This window comes from Apaloderma vittatum, unplaced genomic scaffold (assembly GCF_000703405.1).
Source record: "Apaloderma vittatum isolate BGI_N311 unplaced genomic scaffold, ASM70340v1 scaffold11824, whole genome shotgun sequence".
Classification (NCBI taxonomy): domain Eukaryota; kingdom Metazoa; phylum Chordata; class Aves; order Trogoniformes; family Trogonidae; genus Apaloderma; species Apaloderma vittatum.
Window position 1 is genome coordinate 135,699 of NW_009710991.1, and position 11,399 is coordinate 147,097.

Genomic DNA, 11,399 nt, shown 5'->3' on the forward strand with positions numbered 1-11,399 from the left:
TCTGCAATGCCTTGTTATTTATTTATTATGCTTGGTTTTTACAGTTCCTGTACTACACTGCAGAATAAAAGCTGCTGAAAGAAAAGTCTAGGTAGAAACATAATTCTCCAATGTAAACAGGTAGCTAACTGCTGAAAATCCAGCCGTCTAACAGAAACAGTCTGGCCACCAGAAAGTCAGCCTTAAAAATAGTCAGACTTTAAGTTTTTCATAGGTTCTTCATTGATGAAGGATAATTCTACCACATGCCTAAGCATTGTGCTGTTCTTATTATCCCTCTGTCAAGTGAATTTCCAGGTCTTCCACTATACCCTATGTGGATGAATTGGTAATCTCTCTTTTTAGAGCTGGTCTCCACTGAAAGTGGTTAAAAAGCTGCCTCCAGAAAATGCAGCTGCTGCCTCCTCTTTTTGGCAGCTGCATCTAACATAAACCAGTTGACCCTAACAGCCTGGACCTACAAGTTCTCACCTCCCACGACCCATCAGTTTGTCATCCCCTGAGTCACCTTACATGCCTATAGGAGCAAAGCCTGTCTTTGTGTTCCTGGAGTGGATCATAAATCACATAGCAGGCAACTCACATTTGATTATTTACAGGAAAAGACTATCAAGGTCAAAGGAGCAACTCTGCTTCTAGAATTCACTCGTCAGTAGAAAAAGCTTGAGTGCAAATGCAGTGACAGCAATGCGACACAGCTTCAGGTGCTGTAAAATTCTCTGAAGTGTAACAAGAGCATTAATTAGCAACACTATGCACCACTATGACTCCCAGCATACTACTTCTGATGCAGGAAAGCTAATAAATGGGGGTGAAATAAGGACTACAGTAAAAATAAGGACTTCAGAAGAGCTAAGTTTTGGGTCAGACCAAGTTCCAGATAATTTCAAAGCATGGAACGGGAAACACTTAAAAACAATCATGAAGATGAAAGACCTTAACAGTGCATGGTATTTCCTCCTTAAGGAGGTAAGTAAAAAATAATAAAAATGGAGTAAAAAGAGGACATTTTTTTAATTTTTAAAGCAAAACTTTAAAAGCTTCTCATTCTAATTCTATTAGATATTTAAAAAAGGACCCAACAAGCTCAATGCAAGACAGAAAAATGCACAGGTACACTCCCGTTTAACCATCAACTAACTTGTTTACACAGGCATGTAATCAAATTGACACTAAAAATGTACTAGTCAGTCATCTCAGCAGAAAGTAATAGTGACAGACAGCATCTGCAGCTTTAAGCATGGACACTTTTCCACGGATGCTATTGGAAACTCACTCTTCCATGGCCTCTACCGAGCCTGGACATATTTACATGATCAAGAGGCAAGCACACCGGTGTGGCACTGTAAGCAAGTTCATTCTGCCTCTACCTCTCTGGCCCAACCCTGCCCAGTACTTAAGCAAGCATACCTAACTTTAAGCACATGAGTCACTCACATGCCTAAAAAAATAGGATTTAAAGTACTTACAGGCTTTGCAGAAGCACAGCTTTAATAGATAAGTTTACCTGCTGACCAGGGGAGCCGGTGCCTTTTTTTCAAAAGACTGCTAGGCCAACACGAATACAGAGTGACATCAATAACGTCACAGCCTAAAGCTTCCATTCTCAGTTTCACAGAACACATCCCTAAACAGTACTGGTTTTGGAGATAATACATTAAGCAGTCTCTGGATAAAAAAAAATAAACATAAAATGAGCAACAAACATTTCCAATTATTTGCTTATTCAGGTCAAATTTTGGCATTTTTAACTGTAGAAAAGCTGACATTTGCTATATTTAAAGATAAAATCTCTTGCACTATAGGACCAAATTCAGACAAATATCCTACCACTGATATGTCTGTGAAGGCATTTGGACTTCATGATTTCTGTGTCTCAGTGCATAAGAAAAAGCTTTTTAACAAACTCTGTGAGCTGCTGTATAAATTCTACTATAAGGCTATATGCTCTATATTAACATTTTACATTTGGCAGCCTGAAAAAAATAACTGTGATAGTGGATAGCCATAACACAAAAAGAGATTAATTTTATCACTAGCTGACAAGAAACCCCAGTCTTAACATCACGTTTCAATTTTTACCATCATCTCCAGTTTCAACAACTTTTCCCGTCAAGGGGAGAAAATTTCATGAACGGAACAAAAAACCTCACATCTCTGACAAAATATTAAAACTAAAACTTCCCTAGTTATTTTTTTTTCATTCCCCTCTTTTGAAGATGATAATGTTCCAGAGCTTGGTTTTTTAAAGAGAAAAAATCAGAATATTTAATGCCTATTAAAAAAATCAAAGCATGACACAGTCAAAAATAAATCATTCACTCCCACAGTGAAACATGGCATAGCACTAACAGCAGCAGTACAAGGGAGACAGGATGACAGAGAAACGTCAGAAAATGACAGTCAGCATGCAGAAAGATGAGTCAGACACATGTAAGGTAATTACAACCCGCTTCTGCAATTGTAACCCAAACCCAAACTTTGTGTAAAACGCAGCCTACAGAGCGTACTGAGGAAGGGAAGATGCAAAAGCAGTATTAAGCACAAGAAAATATGCAATGCAGGGAAAAGGAGGAGACACTCGTATATCCTGTGACTTGACAGGATTTAAAGTATTACCTGTGACATCTATAACTGACAGTCTGGCACATAGCTGTTTGCACTTCCCTTTGAAAAAAGATGAGGGAGGTGTGTCTTTTTTTTTTAAAGCGGCCATAAAATACAGTTGTGCTCCCACCGTTAGCTTTCTCTCCCATATGCGTGCTGGTTAGAACAGTCAAGGCATGGCCATGGGCGTACCTTGCATAAACAGCCATGACGATGGTGTCCTACCATGAAGAAAAAGGTGGCACCAGACAGCAAAGCAGAGAAACAGTCTGACTACTTTCTTAAGGTACTCACTTGCCAGATAACATTCTAGATTGCTCATCCAGACTTAACAATTATCAAAATACTAAGTAAATTAAATTCCTAAATGGCACCTTTGAACCATGACTGTATGCACACAGTGGGAAGAGCACAGCTAAAGCATTTCTCTTAGACTATTTTTAAGAGCTAGCCCTTACGCTGTTTTCTAGCAAGCTTGCCCACGTCAGTGCATTAGACATCCCTTTTAAAGCAGGATAATGAAGAATATCTGACAAAAATATTTTTCAGGCACAGTTGTTGCCTTCATTTAGGTATACCTCTGAAGTACTCCTATTCCAAAGATTGCTTTTACTGGGGAAAAAAATAAACAAAAAGTCAAGTTGACTTACTACACACATTAATTTTCAGAATTTTAAAGCCCCTGAACATTGTAATCTCAGTATTCACAAATCTCCAAAGTACTGAGTGCTTTATCATTAATTCTTTATCTTATCATTAATTCCTTAGTACAAGCTGGTAAGCCATTTAAGCACATTCCGTTTCTCATTATCTGATGTTAGGGATTTCAGAGATATAACTCAGTAACTAGAAGTTGCCACTTTTCACCTAAATATATGTAATATTCTTATATCCTTTATGTGATAAATACTGTTTTTTAAAAAAGAACTGTTTTCAGATTGATCTCTTCAGAAGCGAGATCAAAACCCAAAGTACTAATTACATATTCTACGTTGAGGTTCAGCCCTCATTCTCCACCAGGAAGAATAATGATACAATTAGGCATCACCGACAAGCTCTTCCCTAAACTTGGAAATGAAAATGTGAGAGACTGCAGATTTTTTTAGTCTTACTACATATGGACTATTGTGATTCAACCAGCTAAGTACCATTTTCAAAAATTACTTCTTAGCACCAGCTGCCAAAAGTATGACGGTGCATCATCTTCACTGATTTCACTGGAATACATTTTAGAATTTTTGCCGCAGCATTTGGCTCAGCTACATACATAAAAAGGCCTGAGTTAACCTTAGCAGGAACATACTACGTATACACAAACCATCATTCCAGCTTTAGCGACATGGAGAAACCAAAAACAGTACTGAAATAATCATATGCAAATATTGTGCTTGAATCTAATCATTAAAACTTTTGTCTGAACAATCCTGGCATTATTTAAAATTATTATTTACAACACATGCACTGATCTGTCTCAAGAATGTTTTTTTTCACAATGTGGAGTCCAAACTACTTTCTCTTGAGTAGCTGAATGCCAGAAGAAGATACTTGCTAATGTGACATGTAACAGAACACTGCACAACCTGGCAGAAACCTCAGTTAAATTTCAAAAAGGAGCTTTAAGGCAGCATATGATTCAAGACAACACTCTCACTGCAATAGGTATTTTACTTCTCTGAACATCTTTTTTAATACTCACTTTAACAAGTGTCATGTCATACAGAACACACTAAAGCAGTCATTGAGGAAAAAAAGGTACAAGCACGTGGCTGATATGCAAACGCAAATGCTAGTTGCATGAAAACTGACAGAACTGAGCACAAATGACAGCTCTGAGCTGGTATCCACAAAAAAAAAACTTTACTTGTACGAACCATTCCATTCTATTCAACCCTGACATCACGGTTTATAAACTGGTATTTTAAATATGGGCTCATATGTTTTTTCTCAACATTTGAACCTGTTTTCATTTAGATAAATCAACATTCCGGAAATTTAAAAGGAAAACTTTCATTCCGTTCCCAGTTGTCCTTTCCGGCCTACCTCAAAAACACCAAAGTGAATAATACAGACAAAAGGAAGACTTGTTAAACCAAATTAAAGAGGATTTGATTACAAAAACAGATTTTGGTATGTGCTTGAGTGCAAAAAACCCTGTACATTTATTTAACAATTGTATAAATCAAAAACAGTAAATGGCTTGCTTAAAGTGCTCTACAGCTAAGACTTTATAGACCAAGTTTATCCCAAAATGAATACCCCAAAAATCCCCAAAAGCTTACAACGCTAACACCAACAACCTTCCAGACCAAGGTGCTAGTAGGCACTGTTATAGACTACGTTACTCAATAGTTATTAAGAGACTCAGACTCCGATCTCACAGGTAATGCAAATTTACACTGATGTAACTGAGAGCAGAATCCATCTCCTGGTGTACCCCACCCCTAAATGAGATAAAGGAGTCACAAAAACAGAAGCTGCTTTTTGTATAAATATGTCATAAATAAAATATGTATAGATACAAATATTCATTAGAACAGCAGCTTAATGGCCTAAGAATTCCGCTCTTGCTTCTGTAACACTTTGCTAAAAACACGTCCTACACGTGCGGAGTAAATCTTAACAGTGCTGCACTAGCTACTTGTGATGCTACACACCCCCGAACAATTTTCGCACATCTTGAAGCCTTTAGTAGATCTTGAGATCTTTAGTAGTGAAAGTAGGTAGAAATTTTTGATGCAAAAAAGAACAAATAAATAAAAATTATTAAATATCCAATGTTTGGTACAAATGCTTCATATTAAGTTATTTTTATACATTTGTTTAGAAAAATACACTAAATATTTCTACTTTCGTTGGCTAAAAATAAGGACCGGATTATATATATATCCTTGTGTTTTTAAAGAAGGCAATGTCAAATACCATCAAGCTGCTAGAGAAGACCCCATTAGTGCCCATTTCCACAGCCCTTACACAGGCAAAAAAAAAAGCCACTGCAGGGCTAATCACAGCTCCTGGTGGATGACCTGGTACAAATGACCAAGAGGTCCATGGCACAAGTTGCATTTTCTCCAAAAAAATTAAACATTTTTGCTGAAGTTTAGAACCTGCAGGTTTACTAATGTATCAGTCAGACCTTCACACTTTTTAAAAAGAGCTACATTTACAAATGTGGATGCTTTTCTGTTAAGCCATCACTTGTTCTAAAAATGCACATTCAAACTGTGAAATATTAGGAAAATACTCTTGCAAATAAACTATATAAAGATAAAATACACTTCAAAGATAGTTTTTATGTTATTCTATAAAGTGCAGAGAAATCCTTCTAAAAAGGGAAATGACTACTTCCTATAACAACAGTATAATTACAGCAGCTTTTGCATAGCATTATTTATAGAAAATTGAATACTTTCAGTTTCTTCAGGAAGAAAAGGATGAAAGAGTCTCTTCCAGTTCAGATCCTTCCTTTGATGCTGATCTATTTTCTTCAGGAATGGTTGATGACACCAGATCTCCATTGACAGCACTTCTAGAACAGTGAGCAGATCCTACAATGATATTGGGAAGCATTTAATTTTCAACCCCCAAAACACTCATCCAATCTGTCAGTTTTTCTATTTGCTAACTACTTCTTATACATAAGCAATCAAAAGCACAATTACTCTGGACTTTACCTGAAAGATTTCAATCAATATCATGGCCAAGGATGATGGATATGAAGAATGTCCAGCTAGTATAAATCAAATTATCATTTTCCTATACACAATGGTTTTTGTATTTTGAAGGACAGGAACCTGTGAGGTGCAGTCATATTCTGTGCTCACATGGGCTTTCAGCAATGCACAGGCCTCAGGTTTTTCCAACCCAGGTGAGGCACTGGGCACTCTGAAAGGAAGCAAAACTAAACCAGAACACAAGGGCTTTGATTTATAATATTGGAATCTTAGGAAAAAACCTTTGCATTAACTAAAAAAACCTTTTTTCCTTGTGCTGGAAACACCTGCTGTAAACAGGCTAATAAATTGCACAGAAAAGTATGAATGAAAAACACCCCTCTTCCAAACTTACTCTGAGAATCTTCAGAGGGAGTATCGCTGTAAGATTCTGTATCTGAGTATGTTCTTCTGCGCCGCTGCGAAAATCGGTGATGGGATGAAATTGGTTCTTTTACAGAGTGATTACTCCTACAAAAGAAGTGAGAACTGTTAGTGGCAAAATCTGTAACAACACAAACTGAATACACTTGAAATTTAAAATAATTTTGGTGCTTAAACTGTTAGTATTGATGTTGTTCACTATACTCAAAATGGCACAGTCCACAGACCTTGATAATTTTCACAATTATAAAGTCTGAAAATGGAAATAAAAACATAATACAATCTTTGTACACAAAAGAAAATGAGAACTCAAGAATCTGAAACACTGATACAAAAAGAATACCAGAATTTCAAGCTCTAAGTCTAATCTTATGAACTTGTCAGAATGTTATCTGCATAAACTTTTTAGCATGAAGAAATTTTTATAGTACATTAGAGAGAGCAGCTGCAATATCCGCCATTGACACCAATAATCTGTACCCTCGGCTTTCACTATTAGATCAATTTATGCTGTTTATTTTTTTTCCCCAAGCAAACAATTCTCCTCAAATTTTGATTTTTATCCTAGCAGATTTAGGGAGGTTTTTTGAGACATAACAAAAGAGCTTAATGAAACAGAAAATTACCTTTCTGTATAGCAAGGACCGGGGTGGCTAATGGAACGCTTCATCTAGTGGGAAGAAAAAGAAATCCAAACAATGAACTACACCAAAAATGTCAGAAGCTACTTCTAAGAATAATATGCATACCTACATTACTTTTATTTACAGCCTCTACAAAGAGAAGGCTTTTTTTTTTAATTAAAAGCAACCATTCTTAGTTAAAAATCTAACTATATGAAATAGGATGGATTGCCATTGACAGCAGGAGAATTTCAAAGCCTTCACAGAGGAAATAGTTTGCTACAAGAAATACTGCCTAGTTTCTATGGAATTCACTCTCTCGTGCCCCAAAGTTACTCACAGAGCCATTTGTTAATTGCTAAGATAGACAGAAATATCAAGACATTTTTCCTCTACCAAATGCCAACCTAAATTCTCCATTATAAAATAAAGCCAAATCTGGCCTCTTAACTCCTTGTGGTTCTTCTGATATCACTGTCAAATCTCCATGCATATCAAAAAAAAAAGGTAATTTAAATTAATAATGATCAGCTTTGTAAGAAAACTGACTGAAGATGAAGAGACAAGAGATCCAAGTGCAAAATTCCCACAGCAAAATCCCACAATATAGATCATCTTGGAATCTATATATATGATCGAGAAGGCATTTAACATCATTCTACACACACTGTACTTCTAAGGGAAATAATCAGTAGTGAAGAGTTTTGCAAGTAATATCTTTACCATTACTTACCCTTTCTTAAATAAGGGCAAGTTAGATTAACACAAACATTCTCAATTAGATACACTGAAATAAATGCTATCTTGTTGAAGTGCTTCAAGCCACTTCTCTTTTTAAATAGGAGGCCAGGTTACAAAATTTTTGACAGTGTACAGCTAGCATTCTAAGAAACACAGAAACAGCCGAACTGAGGGAAAATTAAACCTCATCCATTTACAAGGTATGTCCTTACAGGGTCTTGACATGTACAATAAGCTACTCTGATTAGATAAAGGCTAGCAAAGACTGGGAATGGAAAATTAGTGATTTATATTTAGGACCAGTACTGCCTGTAACAGTCAAGATTTCAACTGGTGACATCATAGCATATAGCAACAGCATAGTCTTCTGCTATTCTTCCCCCCATCCAACCATCAGTATGACACGTAGAAAAAAATAGTATTCCAAAATGTCTAAACCATTTGGACAGGTGATGGTGACACAGGAGAAACTAAGGGATCAGGGTGAGGCAGCTGGAACATTTCCGGCTTGAACTTGGCATTAGCAATCTTCACACATTCTTCAAGTGTTGTGATAAATGTATTACACGTGGCACTAAGCAAGGAAGAGGCTTCATTCATGTTCTGAAAATAAATGAAAGCACAAGCATAAGTAAGGAAAAAAAAAAAAAATATGCAAACACAGCTCTTCCCCACCGTCACTCACACACATACTGATTTTCTCACATCAGCGCTACAAATTTCCCTTTCCTATTTTATTTAATCAAACATACACCTTCCAATGAGGTTAATTTATGCAAACAAATGTGACAGCCATTACAATTTCTTCCTGATCGATGAATTTCTTTAGGATGGCAGCCAACGCCATAATATTTTTATTGCAAATCTCATCTCAGAGTTTCTCACTGGTACCAGCAGATCACTCCACGAAACAAATGAATTGCAGCAGAACAGGTGAACAACTCCACCGCTCCAGTGCATGGAGCTTGCAGGTCAGCTTCATTTTTCTGTACCCTGACAATTTGCCCTGTTGTGACTTAGCATCAATCCCTTGCATCATGCTAAGAGGGCAACAGCATTTTCCACACATTGCATAACAGTGTAAAGAATGAAGCCATTCATAATTTCCAGTGCTAACTTTCGGTCAAAAGCAGAAATACTACTTGTTTACAGGTTTCCAATACCTCTAACACTAGCTTTCACTGATAACAAAATGGAATATCCTCCCACACAAAAGAGCAAAGAATGGACGAACAAGACTGTTTCAACTACTCTGCCCATAAGAGAGATGTGAACTAAATCAATGCGCAACTCGTGGCAGCTCTTCTGGCCTTTTAACCACGTGACTTAACACAACTAACTGCAACCTAATGCATGTTACAACTGGGGTGAAATCATCCAGGTACTCTCTGCACTTACAATCACTTTTAGTACTATACACAAACAAGAACTCAAAAACTGGCTTAAGGTTAAACCTCCCAATATCAGCAAGATGAAAAAGACATGTCAACAGAAACATGAAGTGTATTATATAATTAGGTTCTCCAAGACATTCTAGAAATTCTGTACCTCAGTGCTGGGAGGAGAGCGAGTCTCATCACGGTGAACAAATTCTTGTATTGTATGAACTTGCTGCATTAAAAGATCACAGTAGAGACGAAGTTCGGACATTTTGGTTTTAAGAGATTCATTGGTCTCACTTATTTCTACAAAAATTAAAGAACATAACAATTTATTGCATACAATGGATGCACACATTTCAATTTTTAAGCACCTTTCGTTTAAATTTAAATACCAATTTAAAAATTCACTTCAACTTTCACTTAATTTGGGGGAAAATTGGATTGTACTTGAAGCAGACAATAGCTTGTACTTTGGTATAAGTGATCCTAATTTAAAAACCATTCAGAAAGAGGCACATTACCAGGAAATAAAAGTTGAAATCTTTCTTAGCTGCAATGTCATACAGAAAAAGCGTAGTGGATGAGATTTATACCCACCAGAGTGGCTGGAAATAGTTACATTAAGCCATTCAAGCAAAACTATTTAAAAAACAAAAGCAACAGAGAGAAATCAAAACAGCAGAAACTAAGTGGTTTCACAACAGCTACAAACAGTATGCTTGCTCTTGTAATGCCAGTAAGTTGCTGGTGTTTCAGCATCTTAAGACAGATGTCACTGGAGGTGAACTCTAATTCAAACATCAAGGGGGAATTTACCATATAGATGACTAGAAATGTTTATTATTTATACTGAAAGACAGTAACACTGACTTCCTATCACAGTATTTGCATTATCATTAGCTGAAAACAAGGATTTTAAAGTGGTTAGATTGTATATGGACTAGGTAACACACATACCTTTTTCTTTTTTTGTTCTGGTATCTGCTAAAGAGGCTTTTGCACTCCCAAGGGCTACCAGCCACCTTTGCCTTTCGGCTGCATTCACTGCTTTCATGTAGAAATGCTGTTCCCCTGGGATGATTAACTCCATTCTTGTGTTGTCTGTTGCATGAACTTATAACAGAAGAGGAAAAAAAAAATCAGACAATTTTGAAAAAAAGAAATAACCTCAACTTGGTAACAATTATTTATTAAATGCTGATCAAAGTATGTGGGGTTCTAAATCTCAAATCAGAGCTCTAACTATCAAAAACATTACCACCACTTCATAACTCAAGTTCATTATTATTTGTGAACTATGAAGCAGTCACACAAAACTACAGATAAACAAAAACAGAAGAGGAAAAACTTATGACACAGAATGTATGGTGGGTGATACTTTCTATTTCTCTGGCAGCTAAAATTTCCTCAAGCAGAAATCTATTAACTTTTACCTTTTATTTCACACACAGCCATCTTTATACTTCCTTTGCTGCCTTTGCAAACATCATCCTGTGAATCATAGTATGATAATATCCCATTGTCTAAAACAAACCACCGAGGCTGCCAACCTAGAGAGATCAAAAACACATGAAAAGGTAAGTTTAGTCTAATTAGTAAACTGCAAATCACATTCAGCTCTCTGGCTGTTAAAACTTTTATAAAAAATGCCAACATTAAACTGTTCTTGTAACACACCAGGAAGTAAGCAATCTGCTCAGTCTGAAGACCAGAGCTGCTCTATAACCAGACTAGTGTTATATGGATATTTCATTCCCACTCTTTTTGGATGCAAGATCAGAAGTATTTCAGCTTTCAATATATTCCATTCTAGAGACAAATGAAATTTTAATTTAGCGACCATGAAATTCTATTCTGAAGGCTGATAAATTACATGTCTCTGAAGAGTCATTCTCATTCAAGTGTATTTTTCAGGTAGACCTTCTTAAGATTGTAGGATCTTATTTGTAAGA

General features: G+C 36.4%; 1 protein-coding gene across 1 annotated transcript; it reads right to left on the minus strand.

Moving 5' to 3' along the window:
• Positions 1–5,680: 5,680 nt before the first annotated feature.
• Positions 5,681–10,997, minus strand: PLEKHA3 (pleckstrin homology domain containing, family A (phosphoinositide binding specific) member 3; the record flags this gene model as incomplete). Its single annotated transcript, XM_009867495.1, has 7 exons — positions 5,681–6,152; positions 6,673–6,788; positions 7,328–7,371; positions 8,504–8,668; positions 9,614–9,750; positions 10,405–10,560; positions 10,881–10,997. Coding segments are annotated over 7 exons (863 nt in total), but the record flags the coding sequence as incomplete, so codon positions are not given.
• Between the last annotated feature and the right edge of the window lie 402 nt (positions 10,998–11,399).